The sequence below is a fragment of the Sparus aurata genome, chromosome 18 (assembly GCF_900880675.1).
Source record: "Sparus aurata chromosome 18, fSpaAur1.1, whole genome shotgun sequence".
NCBI lineage: Eukaryota > Metazoa > Chordata > Actinopteri > Spariformes > Sparidae > Sparus > Sparus aurata.
Window position 1 is genome coordinate 19697463 of NC_044204.1, and position 25164 is coordinate 19722626.

The following is a 25164-nucleotide window of genomic DNA, read 5'->3' on the forward strand; positions in this document are numbered from 1 at the left end:
AATCTATAATTACTTGAAATCAGAATTCACAGTGCGTACATGCAGCAGGCAATGCCCTGTTCTCTTGCAACGGCCATCCATTACATGTCATGTATAACTGCTCTTTCCCCGATGTAAAATGTAGAGTCGAAGCGACCTTAAACATGAGGAAGAAGCTCACTTTCAGCTTTGCCTGCAAATAAAGTGACTTCAATAATCTGACTTCACCGTGAGCTGGGTTACAGCGGGTCTCATCGTGTGGCTGCTCATGTTTCTTGCCCTGTCTGTTTTCCATTGTGGTGACGTCAGTGTTCCCAGATGTCAGCAATTACTTTGAGTGCAACGTTTTCATAACCAATAGTAACGATAGCCAGAACTATTAAAATAAGATAAGAAATAAGATCCAGATTTATCCAAGGTTATCCTTTAATAATTCAATTCAAAGAGCAAATTCAAATTGATCTTCCACAACATTAGTCGTCCAATTACAGTTCTACATCAGCCCCAAAATAAGCACAGCAATCAAAGACACCACATGTGAAGCAAAACCTTTGTTTTGGGTTTGTGCCTGTTCCTTAAAAGAGGTCATCAGCTGTTGTTTATGAAAAATACAGGACACACCAAGTGATATGAGACACTCATCCATAATACACTTCAGAGCAAGTGAAACAAATAATTCATGAGGTGTCTTTTAAGTAAATTTGGTTTAAAGTTATAATGATTCGACATTTGGATGAGATATAAATAACAACTCTGCACCGATGGCAGCAATGAGATGTGACCTGCTGTCTGACAAGCTGCATTTTTCACTTTTACTTCCAGGGAAAGTCGGATCGGATGTGGATGCACTTTACCGACATGTTCATCTTTGCAGAGGCAGGATTTGGTTGGATGCTTCGCTGCAGAGCACAGGATGTTAATCAGTAGCAGTATTTTTTTGGGGTGCTGTCATGTAATTTGTTGTAGTGTGCATGCTGGGCGCTGCGCTGTATTTGGAGGAGCATGTTTTGACAGTGTTTGTGTTTGTGTATGTGTGTGATGGTATTGAAGAGAGCACTGTCTGACAGCATTAGGAAGCCTGCTGCCCAGTCATGGGATTATCTATCCCAGGGGCGTGTCAGCACTGCTGTGCTCCCAGCTGCCTGGCACAACAGCAAAGAGTCTTAATCTCAATCCCCAAAATCCCATCTCCTCTTTCAGGAGTTCCGTCCATTTGAAGACAGTGCAGCGACCACGGTGAGCATGGCGAGCTCACTCTGACAGTCTTCACACAGACGGGGCTGCTCAGCCCAATGCAAGCATGGGTACATACAGGGTCAGCGCATCCTTCAGTCACACTAAGAGTCAGCACAGAGAGCAGCGTCCTCGTTTGAAGTCGATCAGACCGGCCTGTACAGAAACGCTTGGACTCTTAGAATTAAGGATGAGTCAGTGCTGTTAGAGAGTCGTGAGTCATTTCTTGTTTAGACTGACTGTCTCTATGTTGTGGCCTCCTGGATACAGTCTGTGGCAGCCCAGCAGGATGGAGAAGGCCTTACGGAAATCTGCATTGAAGGCATAGATGATGGGGTTGAGGGAGGAATTAGCCCAGCCGAACCACACGAACACATCAAATGTGGTGGGGCTGATGCAGGGGAACGCCTCCCCTCCGCTTGACTGCTCGCAGAAGGGAACCATGCAGTTGAGAATGAAGAATGGGAGCCAGCAGCACACAAACACCCCCATGATCACCGAAAGGGTCTTCAGCACCTTGGTCTCCCTCTTGAACGTCATTTTGAAAGAGCTTTCGGACTCGGCGATGCTGGAGCCTCCGCCCATGCTGTTGTGTCTGTTCTTGGCACTTTCGGCCGCTCGCTCCAGCGCGGAGATCCTCCTTATTTGTCTGTGTGCGATGCGGTAGATCTGGGTGTAGGTGGCCACCATGATGGCCACAGGGATGTAGAAGCTTATGAGAGAGGTGGAGATGGCATAGGTCCTGTTTAGGCTCGAGTCACAGTTCTCTGCGCTGCGGTAAGTTGTAGCATTTAAACCTGGAGAGCCATCATGAGGGGTGTAAGGTTTAGTTTGGGCCTTGTGCCAGTTGAGCTGCACTGGTATGAAGGAGATGAGCACAGACAGCGTCCAGGCCACACTGATCATCACACAGGCCACTTTGGGTGTCATCTTTCTCTCGTAGCGAAAAGGGCTGGAGATGGCCCAGTAGCGGTCCAAGCTTATCACACAAAGGTTCAAAATGGACGCTGTGGAGCACATGATGTCAAAAGCCACCCAGGTGTCACAGAAGGAGCCGAAGGGCCAGAAGCCGGCGATCTCCGTCACTGCCTTCCACGGCATCACCAAGATGGCCACCAAGAGGTCTGACACGGCCAGCGAGATCACAAAGAAGTTGGTCACTTTGGAGCGCAGGTGTCGAAACTTTGTGACGGCGGCACAAACGAGCATGTTTCCCAGCAAGGTGGTGAGGATGAGCAGCGAAAGGAAACAGCCGGTTAGGACGCGGCTCGATTGAGCCTCCTCCAGAAACCCACTGTCGATGACAGTCGTGAAGTTCATGAGATCCATCCCGGAACATGTGTTTGTTTAAGTCATAGTGATGAGTCGGGCTACATCATATACACACGACTACAATCTGTGAGGCTCCTGCTCTCCAGGACTGTAAAAAATCCCCATCATTGCGTCCTCTGATAAATGATGCAGGGTGAGATGTTTGGGGAGAAGCCTCTCTGGGCTGGATGTTTGCCTCCCGACTTTGTAAATTAGATTTGACATCTTTGGGCAGCAGTGCCGAAGAGGTAGTGGTAACTTGATTCCTTAGGTAATGACTGTGAGCTCTTCAGTCTGCCCAGTTTGTAGGTCCCAAACTGTAATTTCAGGAATGTCTCTGTCTGTTTACTAAAGTCATCAGCAGCCCTGCAGGTTAAAGACATTCATTATGTTAAATTATTATTTTAGATCGCCCCTGTCATAAAAATGCAACATTGGTTAAATCATAATCTTAATTTAGGTGTTGTTATATAAAATCTGATTATACATTCTTGTGGTTGTCAGATAGCCTATCATATTGTGTATTGCCATGCCGGTGCTATGATTTGAAAACCCCACAGGCTTCAGCTGAGCGCAGGATTTTCCCGTGCGCGCCTATTTATTAAAGCATGACTAATAAAGAGTCACACCTTCCTCCGAATAAACCCAAAATGTCCTTGTTCTATATTTATCCTAATCCTCTCACTCACCTCTTACTCATAGACAGAGATGCGGTCAGCTGTGGCTTCGTTTTACATTTCAAAATAAATGTCCCGTCGCCTCCGCAAGAACTTAGCAGCGTAAAGTCCATCCAGCGTCCGTGCCCGACAAAAAACACACCAAAGAAACAGTCCAGTTGTGTCCTAGATGGGGTCCGCGTCGCTGACTAGTACCCGCGAATAAATAAAACGCACAGCAGTCCTCAGTCCTCCTCAAATGTCACTCAGCCATCAGCGCGCTCGCTGCGTGCTCCTGCAGCCTCAGCGCGCGTCTGCGGCCAAATCCCGGAGACTGTGTGCGCTCCGGCGCTCTGACGTGGTCCCATTCAAGAGTAAGTGAAGTAGGACTGAAAGCATGTGACTGAGTCCCCTCTGGCGACCGATTCCCCCTGTGGAGTGCGGATACAGCAGGTGAACACCTGACTCGTCTTGAGTGACCTCTCGCGCAGAGTTTAGAGGTCAAAGCATCATAGTGCCCACTGAACCCACCTGTTATCAGCAGCGCCTGCTCTTAATTTGACCCAGTTAAATCTGCACTGTGGTGTGGTTTAATTCGATTAAGATGAGAGGTCATAAAACTGAATCAGGACAAAGGCCAAGCATGCAGGGCCAGCGTGTCGCTGAGGCCACCTATCGGAGAGAGACAACAGCTGCGTGTTTGAGCTGGAGGGGGGGGGGGGGGGGGTCAGAAACCCCACGTGAAGCATTTTATTTTAATGAATGGAATAGAGATTTTTATTTTTATTTTTTTTTATGAAAGACAGCTCTATGCTCAGATCAGACACTCACACACTTCCCCCATGGCGTCTTCATGTGCAGACCGATGTCACCGTCTTTATCTGTGTCTGCTCTGACCGAAACATCGCGCACTGCTTGTTTAAAATCCTTGCAATATCTGTCAGCACACCCATGGTTCTTTTATTCAGTTCAAGCTGGTCTCTTGCACGCATGGCATCGTGGGATGCAGGAACAATCGTGACATGCCAGCTGTCACCTCGCAGTGATGTGAGTACTTCTGACAGGAGGAAAAGAAACAGCTTTTACCCTTTTCCATCACTAACATCCCCACTATAGGACCTTTAATACACGGGTTACAGCCACGAGACTGGTGGAAATAAGCGAATAGCACAATGAAATAAGGAATCATATAGGTTACTGTTTGTTATATGGTCAATCATATATATTTTCCATATATTCCCTTTATCATCTCTCTGTCCTGTGATCCTGCATTTAAATTGTACAACATTGAACTGACACACTGCATTTATAATACAACAAGAATAATAATAGGGAGCAATTGATTGTAACTAAACGTTGACTGAGAGACCAGATAATCGTTTTCTTGTTTTGAGATTATGTGTGCCATTTTAACTATAGTCTGGTCTGGGTTTTTTTTTTTTTTTTTATTATTATCATTATTTAAATAAACCTTTATTTAAGAAAGCACAATTTACAAGGAGTTCTGGTAAATCAAACAGTAGCACATGTAATCAAATTTAAGTGGAAATAAGGTCACATAGAGGACATCAAACAAGGACAGTACAAATAAATATATGTACTGAGTAAGATTAGAATTAAAAGAGAAAATAAAATAAGGGGACAGATGAATGCGGGTAGATCAATATAGGTAATTAGTCCTCTGAGTCCTTATGGTTTTGTTCATTTCCCTGACCCAAAGGTAAACATGGTTCCAGCTCACTGAAGTTATTGACACAGCTGTGAGACGGAGGAGGAGGTGAAGGAGGCTGCGTCATACACAGGCCTCGGACCACAGTACGTGTGTGTGTGCGCGTGTTTGTTTGAGAGAGACTCAAATAGTGCAGAAGTGGGCAGGGCTGTAGACTGAGTGGGAGAGCTGCTCTGCTGAGGCAAAGATGCAAGACTTCAGAGACCTTATGAGACGTGAAAAGCATGACTGTATCTATAGGAGACCACGGCGCAGCAACTTAAACTATAGCTCCTCAACTGACCTGGAACACCGGTGCATGGCTGTTCACACGAGGCCATGCTTGGTTTTGGAATGCTGGCATGCAATTATGTCCCCTGCCCTCCAGATGTGCAGGACAGATTAAGGAGAAATGCATCCGCCTGTTTCCTTCTTTTCTCTTATCACACTTTAACAGAGTCACTTTCTAACCTTACCACCTTATTAGAATATCAACACTTTTTAAAATGTTCTTAATATAATTGTTGCCTTCATAAAGACAAAACAGGACTGAAAGAATGTAATTTAAGTGTAGCCACTGCTTTGTGTCGCCAGTACTTAAATTGTGTAGATTGAAAGGTAACGTTGAACTTTCATGTGGACTTGGGATGGTTTTTCATGGAAAATCCAAAGGATGTGTTGTTAATGCACACTCCCGAGTGCCACATGCCTTCCTTCTGTTTCCCTGCAGCACCAACAACGTGCAACACCAGCTAACCTTAGTTAACAAATTGACTCGGCTAATGTCGACATATGAGCAGCATTCACCAAGTCCAACACAAATTGCCAGAGTCAAAGCTAACATAGGAACAACAACAGGTGAAATACAGTGTGATTAGGGATGTCCTGATCAGGGTTTTTTTTTACCCCGATTCCAATCCCAGTCCTTTAATATTAAGAAAATCCCGATGTGACACTTAACATTAACTAATATTTTCCTGGATAATACAGCTGCATTAAGAAAGCTGTGAACCCTGCTTTATTTTGTTGAAACATAGTATATACTTTCATATGGCTCTTTCTTAGTCTGCATATGCTATTGCAACAATGGCCCAACCACCTTTCTTGTGTTAGCAGGTGAGTCTGTGACGCTGCACTGTGACAGCAGACCCCCGTGTACAGCCAGCTGAGGTGTGTGCGAGACGCAGCCCACGCTTGGTACCTCCATATCATCCATTGCTTTCTTCATATTCAACATTTTTTGGATCCTGCAGATCGGATTGGGACGTCCGTAATTGTGATATTAAGGTGTTAGCTGGCTAATGCTGTCTTGGACAAATGACGTAGCTAACATAGCCACAGACTGTCTTGAGTGAACTCTTCAATAAATGATGTATGGGTACAAACAAACAACAATGATCAATTGCTCTCTACCAGCCAAAGTGATGCAAAGCAGGGGCAGCCATCTAACTACCTTTAACCTAGTTCAACTAGCTATATGTAACTTTGCTATGCACTGGATTTAGTGTTGGTTGATTGATAACATTGGCTGTGTAATTTGCAAATAACAAGTTCATCATGGTAGTATCATGGAGTCCAAATAAAATAAAGGAACATGTGTGTGTATTATTTCCAAATAGTTCCTTTCAAATGACCTTTTTTGATGTACAAATACTCAGAGTAAATTATGAAATTAGTTGATTTATTTGAGGACAGCAGCACAACATTTCTGAACTGTAATCAAGTTTTTCATATTATACGAATAAATTAGGCAACTTTGTGCATCCCAGTTGGTTGAATTCTTGCCATTAGATGTCTAATGATCTCAACAGTTGCCTATGAATAAATAAATCTGCTAAAAAATAAATAAATATATAAATAGTACAATAAATAAAAATAAATACAACTAATAAATACCTAAAAGTCATTTAAAAAAAAAACATCAAAACTGTGTAAAAATGTATATCTGTTACATTCACTTGTCATATCTGTCATTTCATTTCATGTAAAAACAGTATCTCAGTCTGAGTAATAAGCTGCTCTGCACAAAAGAGAAAAAACAGCCCAGTTTCTTTATCTTTTCTTTGACTTGTTGAGCTGCATGAAGAAGACACGATACGGATTAAAAGGTGCCGAGGTCGAACCGTTCATTCGGCATATCTGGAAAAGGAACAGAGAGGGTTTGGAATTATGTCACATTATAGCCACTACTGTTGCAACAAGTTAACGGTAAGAATGCTCACACAGTCATAATTTTGCTCACTAACCAGTGGATTTGTTCTGTTTGGCCCCAGGTCCATGCTGTTCAGGTTTAACCTAAGTCCATCTATAACAGCCTTGCCCTCGTCATCCACCGTCACGTTGTTAAGAAGATGCATCAGCTCCCCGACATAGATGTGCACACAGGAGGACTGCAATGGAAAGATGACTTAGTGATTATACATGAAAATGCATGTGTCTTGAACTGAATCAACATAACAAGAGGAGCAACCAAGCTCTATCTAGATCTACAGAGTGCCGATGGTGAAAAGATGCAATACTTACTGCATGTTTCTTATGTTGTGGCGATAAGGCTGGTGTGCGAATCGAGTCGGGCTATAGGAAGAGATTTTAGAGCAGTTAATTCATGTGTTAAGCACTAGATGTTGGAAGTGGCACAACAGACATTGAGAGTGACAACAAAGACATGAGGGTGAAGCCACAATGATATTGTAATGATAATGTTATGATATAAATGATGCATTATACTTACAGATGTCAAGTTGACTTTGTTGTGAGAGTAGAGTTTCCTGAGGATATCCAGTCCCTGTAAAATCTCTCTGTTCAAGTCTCTGTTTAGAGTAAAACTGGAGCAGAAATGCAACAGGACAACAAAGGCAAGCACACACTTCATCATACTTCGGTGGCGTCTCTCTCACTTCCTTCACAAACTCTCTTCTTCGTAAGTGTGAATCTTGATGTGATCGGCGTCGCCATCTTCTTTATATACACAGTCAATGAGGAAGTTATGTCCTCTGATGTCATCAACACCTACCTGGTAAGGAATTCACAGAATTATTCCAATAAAATATTACATGCAAGTTGTACATTTTTAAAGTTAATACAATTATACTATTATACTATAGCTTTAACTTATAGCAAAACTAGCTACTTAAAAAGCTCTGGTATGAATGACAATCTTGTTACTCTGCATTCTGTGATAAGATTATCTTAATGAGATAACAGGACTCACAGGTAACATGGACCTTAAATGAACTTTGCTTGTCAGGACATAAAGAAAAACTAAACTAAAATAAAACTCCATACTTACTAACTGTATGCACAAATGCACATAGAAAAGTGCCTTAAATGTCCTGTTATGAGATATAACACCTGTGAATCAAAATGTATTGAATACTACTGTGTTGTATTGTGTGGTCCAGTACACTTCCATGACAGGTTGCACTGAGTCAGCTCGACTAAGGTTGTTGAGTGTTGTGAATGATCTTTCTGCTGACCTCATATCAAGAAAACCATCAATGACCTCAATAATGACAATATGAGTTGGTCACATCTCTCTTACTATATTTAAAACTTCCTTTCTCATAGTATTATAAATGTATTTTATGGATAATCTCTACATAGTGACCTGTTTTAATGGTCCATGCCCACTACTGTTAAAAATACATTTTGTTAGCTGGTGTGACTTTCACCAGGGGAAGCACGATTAAGGGCAAAATATAGCATGTCTTAGAGTAAAAGGAAGTGCCTTCTTGCGTGTAAAGAAACTGAGATGGGCTATCCTTCTTCTTTTTTTTTCTCACCTCTGCTAATGTGCACTCACACCTCAGTTTCTGTGATAAGAAAATATTAGTTGATTTTGTACTTTCTTCTACCTTTCCCCAGTGTAATAATGATGACGCATGGCATCGTCAGCGGCACTTTCTTTTTATCAGTTCATCTTTAAACTAATTTTCTAGAGAGTTGATGTGGGAGGGGGCATGTAGGGAGATCCGCCCACACAGATTGTGGCCAGTGATGGCAAATCTTCAATAAAGAATGTTGTCCCAGTTTGACTGGGAAAAAGCTACGAAAGTGATAACATCTTATGTATGTTTGCGTAGTGAGACCATAGGAGCTACTCACAGGCTGTAACATACACTCAGTGTCGTTGATTCTGGACGCCCTCTTAGTTTCCTCAAGAAGTAGAGCCTTTTCTGTGCTTTACTAAGAAGGCTACGTTATGGTGTCTTGTTAACAGAATAACTTGACACCTCCTCTTGTTACAGAGGAGCAATAGGAACATCCTGACTGGAAACATCACAAACTGGCATGGTTCAGGACCAGGACAGGAAGGCGCTAATGCTAATTAAAACTGCCCAGAACATTACTGGTACTATCTACAGAGCATCATGGTGAAGTGAGATGTCTGTACAGAGCCCAAAGGATACTAAAAGACAACACCCACCCCAGCCACAGTCTGTTTACCAGTCTGTTACTGCCATCTGGCAAAAAATACAGAGGTATCTGCTGCCGTACCACCAGTTCAGCTTCATTCTTCAGGCTGAGACTGCTCAATTCACTCCTCAATTCATCCTCCGTAATTCATCCTCCTCAATTCATCCTATATAACGTTTCTTGTGTAGCATAAAGGGACCACAATGTGTATTTTGTTTGACAACCCTGTGTTGTAAAATGAGAATTTAATGATACCTTGAACCTTTATCTGATTCTGAGCACCATAAAGATTTGTGACTCTGTCTTGAGTATTGAGTATAAAATTCAAGACTTATTTTAATTATTTTCATAAAATAGAAGATTGTATAATGAAATAATAGCTGTAGTGTATGTATAAATTAATATATGAATAACCAGGTTTTAATGTCTTCAGTCGTCACACAGCCTGATCCGTAGTCTGGTGGTAATGCAGCAGATACTTCTGTATCTTTTCAGATAGCAGCAGGGTGAACAGACTACTGCTGGGGTGGGTGTTATTGTTTAGTATCCTTTGGGCTCCGTGCAGACATCTCACTTCACTGATGTCGCTGATGCTCTGTAGATAGGAACCAGTAGCCCCATTCACACTGCCGTTTGGATGCGGGGATCCTGCGCCAATTCTCCGCCTCCGTCTCTGTGTGAATGTCTCGGAGGCGGCGAGGGGTGAAATTTCGCTCTGGCGCTTATCCGCCTCTGGAGGTAGTATCAGAGGCGCGGTATTGGTAAACCGAACCAGTGTGAACGGATATGCCGGCTGCGCGTATCAAGGGCGTATCGATCAGACAGTTTGATAACTATACAGGTCCTTCACTCAACTAAATAAAGGGAAATCTCACACAAAGCAACGTTATGTGAAGAAACAAAAGTAAAGTAGTAACTGTAACTGTCTTTGGCAACTTATATGAGAAAAAAAAATACCACAGATATACGCGAAGCATCGTCCGTCCTCCTGTCTGTCCTCCCGTCCTCACAGCGATAGTCAGCCCTCCCGACAGAGACTTCCGTGAACTTTCCCCCAGAAAACAGCCACCCTCCCCGCGAGTGACGGGTCAGACTGGTCCAGTTTACTGATGGTGATCATGTAATTATGTAATTTAGAGCGAAAAACTGAACTTCGTCACTTTCCAGGATGTTTGGTGGGTCAGGATCTCAATCACTACACAATATAACAGCGTCTGTGTGATTATAAACTGTCAGGAGGACACCAGGTAAACACCTTGAAATCACAGAGACGTCATCATCATGACGCGCACCATCATGCCTCTTTGGAAGCCGCAGTGCCGGCTGTCAGTGTGAATTACACTGCGCCTCGCCTTTACGCCGGCGCTGCTTGGCTCTGTGTGAATGACCAACGGCAGAGGTGAACCACCCCTGCGGTGATAATGCGGCTTCTCTGTGTGAAAGGGGCTAGTGATGGTCGGGGTGGTTTTAATCACCCACTGTAGAGTCGTCCTGTCCTGGGTCGTGACAAACCATGCCTGTTTGTGATATTTCCAGGCAGGATGCTTTCTACTTCTCCTCTGTAAAGGTTGACAAGAACTAGCCACAGCAATTAAGCCATCTTAGTTTAATTTAATTTGATTTAATTCAATTTAATTTAAAGATTAACCCGAATCAAAGCCCTGCAGTCCAGTTTATTAAAAAATGTCCCGACTGTGGCAGTAAAATCAAGTATCTGTAGAATAGCATGGTGGCTCTATGGGTGGCAGCAGCCAGCAGCTGTGGGATGGATTACCATTAAATGTAGTGCAGACATTTATGCCCCCCTCAGGCTGAAATGTGGCAACTTTGCTGTTCTCTCTGCTTCCCCTTTTACACCATCATCAGGTCATCTGGTTTATGACTAAATTCTTACAACACTAATGACATTCCCACTGACCTCAGCTGTAGCTAAACTAAGAGAGTGAAAATGGTGAGCAGTATACTTTTAACGTTAGCACATTGTGAGCATGTTGGCCTCACAGGGCCACTTTTCTTATCTCTGTTGCTATCTGTTGCCACAGTACAGTACACCATTTCGCCCACTGGTATAAAGATGATACATGGTGGTGATGGATTGCTGTGTTGTTGGAAACCAGGTAAACAAATCTTGTAATATAACTTAAGAGAATCTTCAAAGAATTGCCACTGACAGACGAAACCCACAAGGAAAACTCCATGATTTACTCAGAGGAGTGACTTCGTGCTTCCTTAATAACTCCTTGCAAGCTGACCAAATCAGATGAGATAACGAGTGAAACTTCAGTAGACTAAGATTGACTAAGCTGTGCATGTAAACGCACTGAGAAGTCAGTGCGTTTACATGCACAGCTTAGTCAGATTACAGCCATAGTTCGACTATGCTGCTCAATCGGACAACTGCAATTATCCGAGTATACATGCCAGTGAGAAAATCGAATTACTGGCCGAAAGCATGTCATGCCCCGGTACGCTAGGTGGCGCTGTACCCATTTCAACTAGTGTTAACGGCGCACCTCTGGCTGACCTCTTTACGTCACCAGCTGCCTCGGCATTCAAGAAAGATGGCGTACGAAGAGCGAGACGAAGTTGTACACTTCGTATATGGTGTACATGATAATTACACAAACTAGGTGCACTCTGGCGCTCTTTCTTGCCGTGATTTCGGAGGAAAGCCGCCGCCGCCGCCCGTCTACTTCCGGCTCACGGCCCCGGGGAAAAATCTCGCGCCTGCGCAGAACGCAAAATCCGATCCGATCCGCTGGAAACGTATACATGCAGGAGTAATGCGACTTTCAATCGAATAATCTACGTGGTGTAATTCGACTATGAGAAATCCGATCCGGTCCGATTTTAGTCAGACAAAGGTGTATAAATGCATCTTAAAAATCTGATCATAGTCAGACTAACGCAGTAATTCGGTTTTCTTGAGTTACATGACACTCAGTAAACCGAATTACTTGTTGCTAAAGTCTTAAGGATGGCAGATGAAGGAGGTAGATAATAAATGAGAACAATTTCCGTGCCCAGTTTGGGAGTCCGATTTTCACACAGAAAGTGCGTTGAATTCAATTTTCAAACTTCCAAAGTGCTGTGAATTGACCATAGTGTTTACTGTCCTTACTGTTAACCAGCCTTTATGAGGAAATGATGTCACACTGGACTGAAAATCTGCTCAGATTTGTTTGTTTGATTGCTGCTGTGGCCAATAGAGCGATAACACCAGATAAAATCTATGTATATCTACACGAATAGAAACAGCAGCATTACCACATTAATTTTAAAAGATATGAGAAATAATCTACTAAATGCATTTCTCTTAAATGTTACTTCTGGTAAGTTTTAACATCTTTGTGGAGATCTTTCTCAGCTTAATGACTCATATCTACTGTGGGGATGTGGTTGCTGTGTTTCGCAGCTTTCATCATGGAAGCTACCGTGGCGCCTTTGTCTAACACGATCAGTGGATGAGGAGTCAGATGAGTGAGCAGGTGTCAGTTTGAGCAGGACTGAGGGGAACATCATTGTTCTTCTCCACACTACGGGGGAAGTTAGAGGGAAAGTAGTGACTGTAAACTGTCAGCAAATGGTTACAGTTCCTGTGGTCCACAACTTATTCTTAACTCAGTTGTGTACATGTAAGTGCTTTTTGCTTTAATAGTAGAGTGTTCTTTGGAGTGCACTTTCGTAGCAGTATGCCAAAGGTCAAATGTATTTTACCCCCAGGAATACACAGTTTATAAACATGTCAAGATGGCAGCTTCGCTGTGACATCTTCCAAGTGAACGTGTTTTGAGGAAACCAGGGGTGCACACATTCACAAAACTGAGACTAAAAGTTGGGCCAGGGATGAGAAGCAAATCATTGTAGAGTGCTGTTGTAATGAGTCCTAAAACCCAGCAATCAATTCGCATTTTTTGCACCAGTTCCCTCATCTCAAAGTCAACAGGTTTATTTTTAATTGTTTTTTCTGTTTGTTTGTTTTTTTCTGTTATATGCCACAAAAAAAGTCTGTGGTCACCACAGGTCAACATCTGGGCTGCCCAGGACTGAACACTTCAACCTTTATATACATGTTCATTAGTCACATCACACAGAGGCTCTGGTTTCGAGCCCCCTTGACCTCTTGGGCCTCTTCAAGGATCCCATCATAATAATGGCTATGGACACACATAAATGATCCACTTCAGTTTCACACAGTGTTCACCAGGCGGGATCACTGATGATGTATGCGGTTGGACTTTCTGGTCATATGAGAAACAGTTTACCCAGTTTGCGCCTGTTTGTGTGTATGACCTACACAAAGGAAAAGACATTTACCTTTGCGTGGATGTGTGCGGTATTAGCTCATGGAAAAACTACTGTGTGTCTTTGATCTCTCAGAGTGTGACCTGTAAGTCGCTGCAAGCAGATGTATTGCAAGTGGGTGAACATGAGACTGCTGACTGTGAGTGCGGAAAAACTTTGGTCAACTCATGAGAGATCGTGTGTGATAAAACTGATTCTTGCATTTCCGTTGAGACAACATTAAGCTCTGAGCTTGGCACATTTCAAGTCGTTTGCTAACTCTCATCAGTGCTGAACCTTAAAGATATGTACCTGAAAGTGGAGGAGTGCAGATGTGTGGATGGCATTTTCTGTCAATCTGGCTCACAACTTACCTGTTCGCTGTGTCACAAAGTGCATAATGCAGACAAGTGTTCATCTGAGTGTGTCAGCTTCAGAAACATGAACTTTGCTCCCAGTAATTTCACTATAAAGTCATTTTAAGGATAACTACATCAAAAGAGGAACAGCTCAATAACAGAGGAGAGTTAAAACTAGGTGTATTGTATGTATTATACCAGTATATTGGAAATAAATAGATACAACGGGGTGTCCTTTTATGGGCAATATGAGGTGGAAGCTGCTCGGTGTCTTCTATCTGAGTTATAATTTTTTCGTTTGAATTAAGTCCGTTTTAAGATGAGTTAACAAGTCATTTAAGCGTCTTTGTTCAGTGAAGGTGTGCATTTCTATAGTGCTCTTCCAGTCTACTGACTACTCAAAGAGCTTTACAACACTTATCACACACACAATCACACACATGAAGCAAAAGTAACTGAACTATTTGCCTCTGAACAGGGACGAAAAGCCAATCCAAACCAAGAAACAGGAGAATGCTTAAGCACCCTAGAATAAATAAAGACATAGTTGCATCCCTGTAACTTCCTTTGATCGAGTTGTTTCTTTGAGTCAACGAATCGCAACAGACAATAGCGATCAAATGAAAAAAACTAAAAAGAGAAACCCAGTGAATGCTGATGCTTCCATACAGACCACAGGGGGTCGCTGAATTGCACTGTTGTAGTCAAGACCACATGGACCAAGTCCGGGTCATAGCCTCCTGACTACCAGTAGTTCAAATTTGTCATCTGTGGAGGACATTTCTAAACCTGAATATCTCACCCACTTTATACTACCAAATTAACTCCTTTTGCTATCTACAGAGGACATTTAGGGCTTTTCAATGATACCAAATGTGAAGGGGTGGGGCTTTGGTACCTTTCTCTTCCTCATTTAGGAAAATGGCAAGCACATTTTATGGGAAGAGGAAAGCTAAGCACATAATACTTTTTATTGAGCAAATTTTGGAAATGTTGTTGGCATATTTTATATAAGTCTCTTAACAACACATTAAAACATTGTCTGAATTTTTTAACTGTATTTTAGCATAGTATTTAAGTGTTTAAAAATGTCCTCTGTAATGGACATTTGTAGTTATTTCCTCCACTTTGTTCTGTTTTTTCAAATGAAAAGAAAGGGAGTCATTCTCAGAAGCTCTTGGTTGCCATCAAGGTTCAGTTTCACATGTATGGCATTCCAATGTCCACTGTAGTGGACTGTTACTAGAGGGTCGTAACATGGACATATGATATCGCAAAAATAAAAGCTTTTTTTTTTCAAAGAAAATGTTTTCAGTATTCTAATTACCTTACAAAGATTGGGGAATTAAAAAAAATGTGATTGGACAATATTTTTTTTCCTGGTAGTCAGGAGGAAAGTGGGTCACACGTGTGATAAATGTAAATGTGTAAAATGCCAACCACAGACAAACTGATAACAAAGAAACACATTTAGGTTGGTCTTAATTAACCTGTTTATTTTATTTTTTTTGCCTTAAAGTCTACGTGTGTATGTACAGTGTAAGTGTACCATGAGAAATGTCAAATAATCTTAAAAATAAACCTTATAATTATAAGAATAATAATGGAACTGTGTGTTCTTGCCCAACTATTTGCCAGTGACCTGTTATATCCCCTTGTAATCATAAGTTTTATACAAATGTAAATAGTAATCAGCAGTGTTCACAGTCCCAAAAATAAAGACAAAGTTAGGCATCTAGCATCATTTTCAGCACTTATTTTATTGATTGTAGTTGTATTTCAGTTTCTAAATAAGCTTCTTCTACTTGGTTTTTACCCTAATCTTATTAGGCATTATCATTACATCTTTGTGGCGAGCTTCATAGACCACAAACTTCCTTTGTAGACATGGTTGCATGCACAGTGTGCTTTTATCTTATTTCGAGGCAAAGAGAAACCCCTGAGAAGAAGTTGAGACAAGATAATACATACAGAGTGAATTTTAGGGTGTTTCATATCCAAATTTAACACTTCTAAGTTAACTGAAATTACAGTTATGTGATTGTATATTATTTGTGTTTGTGTCAGATACAACATGAATTACTCGAGATTTCTGTTTTATAAGATCTTTGGTTGACCTTTATCGCACTCACTGACTCAACCTCCAACCATATTCAGGAATAATCTGACTGTACGGCCACACAAACAGCACACACACTTAGCAGGACTGATTCCCTCTAGCCCCACCAAGTGTTTTCAACATCATCTAGCCCTCTCTCTCTCTCTCTCTCTCTCTCTCTCTCTGTGGCTGCATGGGCTGGTAGACAGACGGCTTATAGTTTTGGAAATTGAATATAACACTTAACAAACAAGGCACTTAACAGGTATTTTACTCCCCCAGCCCCTCGTGTCACTTTATTTCACAAATCAAAATGTCTTCAGCCGTTCTCCTTCAGTGCTTTCAGGGTGATTGTCAGTCCTCCAGCATCACAGAGCTGAAACTCCTCCTCCAGTGCATCATCACGAGGGGCAGCTAAGGCGGCGTCAGCCTCGTATTCTTCTCCCGCCTCGGCTTCCTCAAAGTCATCTGGATATTCAACTTGTCCAGGGGCGTCTTGAGACTCTGGAAATGCTGTAAAAAGAGAAAAGAATATGCTGAGGAACAAAGGAGAACACTTCTACCAGAGTTGAAGGCTTGTGTTTGATGTTAACGTCATAAAACCACTTATTAAGAAGCTCATCTTGCAAATTCAGTAAATGCTCATTAAAAAGCAAACCATAAATAAGTCAAACAAAAACAAATAAAAAACATTGTCTGGCCTGTACATTACCGATATTATAGATATGTCCTATTGTGCCTTCATTTCTCTCTATATCTGCTTTACTGACCATGACGAGAGAAACTTAACATATTGTCCTTCCTATATTTTATCTTTTCTCTCCTATCTAAATCTTTTTTAGTATTTTAAGTCTTGTACTTATTGTATGTCTGTATGTCTGTCTACATGCTACTGTGACAAGTGAATTTCCCCGATGTGGGATGAATAGTCTAAAGTCTAAAGTTTATCCTCAATAGGGCTGCTTCAACGGATGCTCTTTTAAGCCTGTTGTATTCAGTGGGGTGATGAATCATGCAGTCTTTAAAATGTCAGAAAATAGTTGACATGGCAGTTTCCTAGAATCCAAAGTGACGTCTTCAGATTGCTCATTTTGTTCGTCCTACAGTCTAAACCTCCAAAATATTCAGTTTAGAACCATAAAAAAGTGAAAAGCACTATCTCCCATACTTGAAAAAGCTGAAATCAGTGAATGTTTGGCCTTTTCGCTTGATGATAAAAGATTTAATGGTGTTGTCATGGGAAGAAACTCTTGTCTTTAGGCAGTTCTACTTTATTTCAATAGTGACAGTAGATGGTGACAGAATAGGCAGGAAGAGAGAGAGAGAGAGAGAGAGAGAGAGAGAGGATGAGGATCCAGACTGAACTGAAGCCACCCGGTAAAACTTGTTAAGGAACATTGGATATAGAAATATATTCTGCATTACTTTTGAAAATAAAATATTTGGAATACAACACATTGTTATACATCAAAGTTATTCCTAACTGGGATGGCTTCTTACGTCTTAGGCCTAGAAAAGGCTGCACTGGAGGAAGCATCATAACTGCAAAGCGAGTGACAAAGATTTTTGAGTCTTGAGTAGATAACTTCATCCAAACTCACAGGGCCTGATCTAGCTGATATACTGACTAGCTTGCAATCTGCAAATGACTTTGCTCGACGCCAGATCCCTGCAGCATATCTGAGTTGCAGCTAGCTCGCTAACCTTAGTGTGCTTCCTCTCTAATATTATCGCTGGCAAAATAGTATCTAAGGGGAAATGTAAGTTGGTTAGCTTGATAGATTACTTCCCCGTCAAATGTGATCGATGACAATAACTTACACATTCCAGCAAATTGTGTTGATTTAACCAACAATGAATAACAAATTATTGGTTTCAAGAAGCCAAGATCAATGTAAGGCAAGGGAAGCCAACACGCTAACTGTAACTTGAGTTAAGCTAGGTTATCTTTAGCTACATGGCTTGCATCCGGTGTTGGTTGCACCGTAGGGTTAGCTAACTTATTTGCTAATGATAACTTGGTATCGAGGAAACGTCCACATATGATATAGGGACATTACAGATACGTTATTTTCAAGGTTTTAAATCATCCAATATGGATACCTTGAGATTGTAGGTTGGGTCGACTGCCATCCCAAAACGTCAATATCTGGCAATTTTGAAATGAGACTCGCCCGTCTTTTTTTTTTTTTTTTTTTTCTTATTCTTACAAATTGGACCTTTGAATATAATCTTAATGTAGGCAATGTACCAGCATTAAGTGTACGTTCAGTCATGTTTATCACGTTATTGTTTTGGCTGACACCCACAATGATGCTCACGCCTACTGAGTGCACGTGTGAGCAACAGGATGCTGACTGCAGTTCAAACGGTCACTGGTGAACTTAATCACTAGCACACTGTGGCATGAGCACTGATAAGATGTTTCACTGACACATCTCCACCTCTGTGTTACCAGTAGGCTCAGCAGAGTCGCTCCTCATCGGGGACCCGGAGTGTTCACTGGGTTCTTCAAGAGAGGACAAACTTTCATCTTCATCAAAGTCTTCAGGATAGTCGCAGTGGATTTGTCCTCCAACATAAAAAGCATCATCCTCATTACTGTAACTGGCGTCCATGTTGTCTTCTGTCTCTTCCCATGAATGGGACCGACCGGGAACATCTGGCTGTAGTGTAGCGTCCATGTCTGTATTTTCTACTTCTTTAATAGTGTCAAAGCTCTCCTCTTTTGATTCAGTCAAAGCAACACTTTCAGTCTGTGTGTGTTTGAGAGACACCAGGTGATCCTGCACATGGGCACTGCTAAGTACACAGGCAGCACTTGGCCTGTTTTCTGGTTCAAGGCAGAGCATTCTGCAGATCAACGAGGAGACGCTGTCAGAGAAGACGCTCGGCACAGGATCGTACTCTCCTTTGGTGATCTTGTAGAACAGACTGAGCAGGTTTGTGGCTGCAAATGGAGGTCTGAGAGCACAGATCTCGTACAACAGACAGCCAAGACCCCAGATATCAGACTTGGAGCTGTACGGGACGTCCTGACAGAGCTCCGGACTGAGGTAGCTGGGCGTCCCAACGCATGTGGAGGCCATATCAGCCGTGTTGGTCATCACTCTGGATATCCCGAAGTCCCCTAGCTTCACCATGCCTTGCTTTGTCAGCAGCACATTAGACGTTTTGATGTCCCTGTGTAGTATTTTAGCAGCATGTATGTAATTTACAGCCAAAGCGACCTGTACAAACCACCCCATCACAGTGTCCTCTGAGAAAAACTCCTCCGGTTTCCTCTCTTTAACTTTGTCATCTAACGTCCCGCCATCGCAGTAGGTCATCACAATGTAGATGAATCCGTCACTGGAGTTCACAAAGGCATCGCTGCACGTTACTATGTGAGGGTGCTGTAACCTCCTGATGATGTCTGCCTCTTGGAGAATCGCCCTCTGAGTCTTTGCTCGCCGCGTGTCCTCTACTTTTATCCTCTTCACGGCGTGCAGGCTCCTGTGGCCCACATGCCTCATGAGGAACACGTCAGCTGCCCCTCCTCTGCCCAGAACCAGAACCTGCTCGTACTCCTCCATGTTTCATCTGGAGCCGACGGGAAAAGATGGTTTGTTTTTTTTATTTTTGTTACAGGAGTGAAGCCTGTGTGGAGGTAAGGAGAGCTCCGGCGCAGGACAGCTGTCGACGTACGTCACGGGCCGTTTGTGTGCAGTTTCGTTGCCCAGGTAACCGCCTCGCTCTGACGTTGTGACGTCGGATTGGTGGATGCTAGCGGCCCCACGTGTTTCATGCGTTGTGTCTGTGTTTACGTGATCGCAACGCCAGTTTCCATGCTAATACAGTGTGATCTATTGTATGTTTCCACAATGGTTTTAGCTCCCTGGCATTTATAGCATAATTGTCTTTGCTGACTTTATAAGTCAGTATCCTGCTGTTGCTCTGTATAACTTGTTACTAAAGCTTACACTTCATCATCATTATTATGAATCACAATCAAAATTAATTTATTAGTCTCGCAAACGGGGACATTTTTGTGAGGCAGCAGCCACAGGAAAGCTCAATTTAACAATAAACAATAATAAAAGTAAAAAAATAAACAACATAATAATTAAAAGGTAAGAATTAGAAATAGACCACTATTTACACATAGTATGTACAATATACACTGTAATTATAAACAGTGTGGCAGTGTATTGATGTTAATAAAAGATAAATATGGGTATGAAAATTTCCCAGTTAGTGCAAACCAAAATGATAAATGGGTTATGTGTAGAGTGTTCATTGCACAGTGCACAAGTGAGGCCTACTGGGAGCAGTGCTGGTTGTAGAGTCTGACAGCAGCAGGAAGGAAGGACCTGCGATACCTCTCCTTCACACAGCTGCCCAGTGCTGTGGTAGTGTCCTGCAGGGGGCGGGACTCCTTAACCAGCAGCAATCACAGCTCGTCAATCATCCTGCTCTCTCCCACCACCTGCACTAGGGCAAGAGGCCATCCGAGGATGGAGCTGGCATTATGATAAGTTTATCATGTCTCCTCCTGCCTGCTGCCAAGATGCTGCTGCTCCAACAGACTACCCCATAGAAAATAGCTGATGCCACCACAGAGTCATAGAAAGTTGTCAGGTTTGCCCCCTGCACTCCAAAGGACCTGAGCTTCCTCAGCAGATGGAGTCTGCTATGACCTTTCTTATATGTTGCTGCAGTGTGATCAGTCCAGTCCAGTTTATTGTTCAGGTGAACTCCCAGGTACTTGTAAGATGTCACCATCTCAATGTCCGTTCTCTGGATGTTCACCTGTGTGCAGGGTTGACTGTGTCTGCGGAAATCCACCACAAGCTCTCTGGTCTTCCCGGCATTGAGCAGGAGGTGGTTCAGCTGGCACCAGTCCAAAAACTCCTCTATAAGTTCTAAGTCATAATTATGAGATAAAAGTAAAAAATATTGAATACAAGTCAAAATTACGAGATCACAAATCACAAAACTAAGATAGATTTAAAAAGATATTCCTTTTGAAAGTCATTAATATTACATAATTATTAGATAAAAGTCCTCATTTTGAGATTTAAAAAAAGTCATAATTATAAAAATTGTCATAATTATGTGATCCAAAATTACAATTATGAGATAAAATTCAAAATTATGGGTGAAAAATCTCTAATTGTGAGATGAAAAGTTAAAATTACCAAAGGGAAGTGCTTGTTAAGAAAATAAAGTCATCAAACATACATGTTAATGACATGGTAATATTACAGGCCTGGACAAACCTTAAAACTGACCATTAAAACGAATAACATGGAAATGTTAGAGAAGTAAGGGCCCAATTGTATTTAAATGAAGGTACATACTGTATAACGTGCAATTTGAAACTGCAGTGCTGCTTTGTCATTTGAGGCTGCACCCTCTGGTTCGCGACACTAGGTGGCGGTGTTAATGTCAAGTGGCCGTAAGCTGCCGATAATTAGCTGGCGAAGAAGAAACAGTTAGCTGTCGGCGCAGGTTATTCTGCGCATGTTGAGGGAAACATTGCATGAGTCCGTGCTATTACAGTCTCTTCTTTGCTATTATATCTTGAATTCAATTAAACGTTTATCTAAAATGCCGCCAAAGGGAAAAGGTGCCAAAGGTGGTAAAGGTTAGTGGTCCATTAGCTTTCCGCTGTCAGTTAACTCTTATGAACTGTTAGCTTAAAGTGAGCCACACTCACTAGCCTAACTGTACCACGTATTTAGATGTGATGTAGCTACTTCACCAGATGTATCATCACCATAACGCCTGCCGCAGCGTTATCGTATGTTGTGGTTTTCATCGTGTTTAAATGGCGCTGACACTGTTTGTTGTGTAGGAGCTGCTTCGGGAAGTGCAGACACCGACAAGAAAGAAAAAGCACCAAAGGGAGGAACTGCTGTGAAGGTAACACCAGTTATAACCTCATCAAACCGCGCTATAAAAGTCAAAGGTTACAAAACAGGGGAATTCTTACCAAGTGATCAAGTGATGACAGCCCCCGTCGTTTCTAACCCCCACAAACCACTGTTGGCTGAGTTGGCTGGAGGGAAAGGATGTGGTTGAGGTGGGGAAGATTTTTGCTCTAAGATGAGCATTATCTCTGTCATTAGGTCCTCTTTGATGATGTAGTCCAGACATGTGATGAACGTGACATTTCAACTCACAACCATAGGAACAAGGGAAATATTAATTTGTTTAGTTTGTTTGTTGTCTGAAAGTACTTCCTCCATCCAGTTTAGATCAAGACTGTTATTGGAAGAATAAACACTCAAGGTCTAAGTTTGGGAGCTTTTGATAAATACATCATAACCTGTGTGGAATGCTTTATCGATGTGTGCTGATAGGAATATAAATGATTAATCATTAACTGATTTATCACTGTTAAGAATTTAGCGATGAGAAATCTATAAACACACAACCACATATGGGCACGCATACATCAAAAAGTTACTAAAAGCTAATCAAATTACAAAGACTTGTTTGTCCAATGTATTAAAATACTAAAAACTGATGTGAAAAAAATTATAATTAAAATACGAGTAGTTTATAATTTAAGAAAATATTAAAACACATCTTATACAAACTGACATTGTTTTATTATAGCCAATTGGAAGCCTCAGTGTGGGTTGGATTTTGTGGGGTGACAGATTGGAGCTCCAAAACTATAATGAAGTCATTACGTCGTGTATTTTGGTTCATCATTCAAGTAACTTGTTCTTTATCTTATCTGTTCTCATAACTCCTAATGTAGCCTCCTCCGATTTTGCACTGAATGTAGATAATGTGTTCAGATAGAAAAATGTCTAACATATTACATTTATAATTAATGATTCTTCTTTGAGATATTGATGTATTGCTGATATACTAGGTTATCCTATGATTTATATAGGATAGGCAACGATGAGCTTTGGGCTTCAGCCTTTTCCTTTCTCTTTTATTGACTGAGAAAGTTTGTTTGAAATAATCTTTGTTTCTCAAGTTGTATGTAATCAAAATCAATTCATTCATTTATTTATTCACTCATTTATTCATTATCTGATAATTGATTGTTAAAGTACTTATAAATGTCCATTTCTATTTTCTGATTGCGACGTCTGCAGTGAATTTCAGTAGTTATAGAAGTCTGACTGTGCTGTCATGATGTTCTTCCCCAGGTACGGCACATCCTCTGTGAAAAACACGGGAAATGCATGGAGGCGATGGAGAAACTGAAGGCTGGAGTCCGTTTCAGTGAAGTAGCGTCGCAGTACAGTGAAGACAAAGCTAGACAAGGCGTAAGAACATGCGCTAATAATCATTTCTCCTGTTTTGGTCCCCTTTCTTTAACCTTTTGTGTTATCAGTAACTGTAACTGAAGTGGTCCGCTGTATTTTGCCTCTAGTAAAGTGATACAGAAATGCTATATTTATGATCTTAACCTATGGTGATACATTTGGCAGATGATCAATAGGATGCACAGACCTATACCTCGCAATGAGTCTTCAAGTGTGGTGAATTCCAGGCTTATGAATAATAATCCTTCCCCCCTGGATTACGAGCAAATGCACTTTGTTTCATCAGCTCTGTACAGTTTGTCTTGCTTATTCACGTGTCATTAATGTATCTGGAGTGTTACAACTTCCTGTATTACTCACAGTCATCAAAATATCAGATTATCTATTTTTAGCACAGTGAACCCATTTTACTTTGTTGCTCATGATCCCTCATCATTGTCCTGGCTTGGCACACATACTAGGTTCTTACAATGTGTTTTCTTTGTGGCAGGGTGATCTGGGGTGGATGACACGTGGATCAATGGTTGGACCTTTCCAGGATGCAGCATTTGCCCTACCTATCAGTTCCATGGATAAACCTGTCTACACGGACCCTCCTGTCAAGACAAAGTTTGGGTACCACATCATTATGGTAGAGGGGAAAAAATGATGTGGGTTGGCTCAACACTTGAAATAAGGACATACTAATTCTTCGGTCTGCTATATCGTGACACTGATTGTTTACTGATTCTACGGTCTCAATGTGATGGTTTCTCTATATTTTACAAAAGCTAAAGAGTAAGAAAATTAAAACATCTTCATGTGTCCGCTTTGTCTTTGGTTAAATGTACACTACCTTGCCGACAATTCAACCTGAGGGAATTTCAACATTTACATTAACATAATTCACTGGATTTTTTTCTTCTTCTGTTTGATAGCAAACAGATGGGCAAATAAAAGCATTTTTAATATACTAGTACAAAATGTGTGACGTTTGTGTGTGTCTGGGTGTTAAGTTGCTGTTGCTGTCTTTCGGTGTTTTTGGAGATTTGTAAATATGAGATAAAACACCAATAATATGAACAAAACTGACATTTACCAACGTCTTTTGTTAACAAATACAGTTAGTGAGAATGGCTGCTGCAAACTAATTATTATTTTAAGTATCATTCAATCAGGTGAGATGATTGATCTGTAAAATGTCATGAAATGGAGAAAAATTAAATGGTGAGTCACGTGAACCAAGCAGTTGGTTGGGAAAATAAGCCAAAATATGTTATCGTAAGAAAAATAAACAAAAGCAATAAAGCCTCACAATTGAAAACTTGGAAGTCAGGTATGTCAGGCCATAAAAATAACAATATACATCATTGTAATAACATATTACTGAAAGAATAAAAACTAAAAATGGTTATAATAGAACACATTTAGGTAGCCAATAGAACACATTTTTCGGAATTAGACATCTCTGACTCATCACTCAATCATAACTTTGTATGTGAAAATTACATGGTTTCTCAAAATAATGGCTTAGTATCTCAAAAATATGTTAGTGTCACAAAAGAATGACTCTGTCCTAAAATACTGACAAACCCACAAAATAAAAAGGAGACTTCTCAAAATAATGATTTAGTAAAGTAATCTTGAAATTAAAAATAATAACTTAGTTATACTATAAGTCATCATTTTGAAAATAATGACAATTCTTTCTCAATATTTTGACTCAAATAAAGAACAGTTTTGTAAAATAATGTCTCTGTATTTAAAATATGTACTCAATAATAACTTTGTGTCTGAAAATGACATGGTATCTCAAAATAAAAAAACCCTCAGAAAAAGGAGAACTTTTCTAAATAATGAGTTA

General features: G+C 41.2%; 3 protein-coding genes across 4 annotated transcripts; 1 reads left to right on the top strand and 2 right to left on the bottom strand.

The window, feature by feature from the left end:
- Positions 1 to 384: 384 nt before the first annotated feature.
- LOC115568262 (D(1) dopamine receptor-like) lies at positions 385 to 3736 on the bottom strand. Its single transcript, XM_030395379.1, has 2 exons — positions 3213 to 3736; positions 385 to 2889 (listed from the first exon to the last, which is right to left on the bottom strand). Exon 2 carries the CDS (start codon positions 2539 to 2541, stop codon positions 1432 to 1434), a length of 1110 nt encoding a protein of 369 aa, XP_030251239.1. The 5' UTR covers positions 2542 to 2889; positions 3213 to 3736; the 3' UTR covers positions 385 to 1431.
- Positions 3737 to 15687: 11951 nt separating this feature from the next.
- On the bottom strand, positions 15688 to 19779 carry nek12 (NIMA-related kinase 12). Of its 2 annotated transcripts, none has more exons than XM_030397414.1 (2): positions 18500 to 19779; positions 15688 to 16557 (listed from the first exon to the last, which is right to left on the bottom strand). In XM_030397414.1, exons 1-2 carry the CDS (start codon positions 19617 to 19619, stop codon positions 16364 to 16366), a joined length of 1314 nt encoding a protein of 437 aa, XP_030253274.1. In that variant the 5' UTR covers positions 19620 to 19779; the 3' UTR covers positions 15688 to 16363. The 2 variants fall into 2 exon arrangements, with proteins under 2 accessions (XP_030253274.1, XP_030253275.1); XM_030397415.1 differs by having other exon boundaries at positions 18489 to 19779.
- A 1717-nt stretch (positions 19780 to 21496) lies between these two features.
- Positions 21497 to 24277, top strand: pin4 (protein (peptidylprolyl cis/trans isomerase) NIMA-interacting, 4 (parvulin)). The gene is made up of 4 exons (XM_030397416.1): positions 21497 to 21673; positions 21884 to 21951; positions 23202 to 23321; positions 23812 to 24277. Exons 1-4 carry the CDS (start codon positions 21550 to 21552, stop codon positions 23968 to 23970), a joined length of 471 nt encoding a protein of 156 aa, XP_030253276.1. The 5' UTR covers positions 21497 to 21549; the 3' UTR covers positions 23971 to 24277.
- The last annotated feature ends 887 nt before the right edge of the window (positions 24278 to 25164 follow it).

Coding starts and splice junctions, on each gene's coding strand:
- pin4 (XM_030397416.1), top strand. CDS start 21,550: ATGTTGAGGGAAACATTGCATGAGTCCGTGCTATTACAGTCTCTTCTT. Junction 21,952..23,201: donor AGGGAGGAACTGCTGTGAAG/GTAACACCAGTT, acceptor GTTCTTCCCCAG/GTACGGCACATCCTCTGTGA. Junction 23,322..23,811: donor AAGACAAAGCTAGACAAGGC/GTAAGAACATGC, acceptor TCTTTGTGGCAG/GGTGATCTGGGGTGGATGAC.
- nek12 (XM_030397414.1), bottom strand. CDS start 19,619: ATGGAGGAGTACGAGCAGGTTCTGGTTCTGGGCAGAGGAGGGGCAGCT. Junction 16,558..18,499: donor CGACTCTGCTGAGCCTACTG/GTAACACAGAGG, acceptor CTCTTTTTACAG/CATTTCCAGAGTCTCAAGAC.
- LOC115568262 (XM_030395379.1), bottom strand. CDS start 2,541: ATGGATCTCATGAACTTCACGACTGTCATCGACAGTGGGTTTCTGGAG.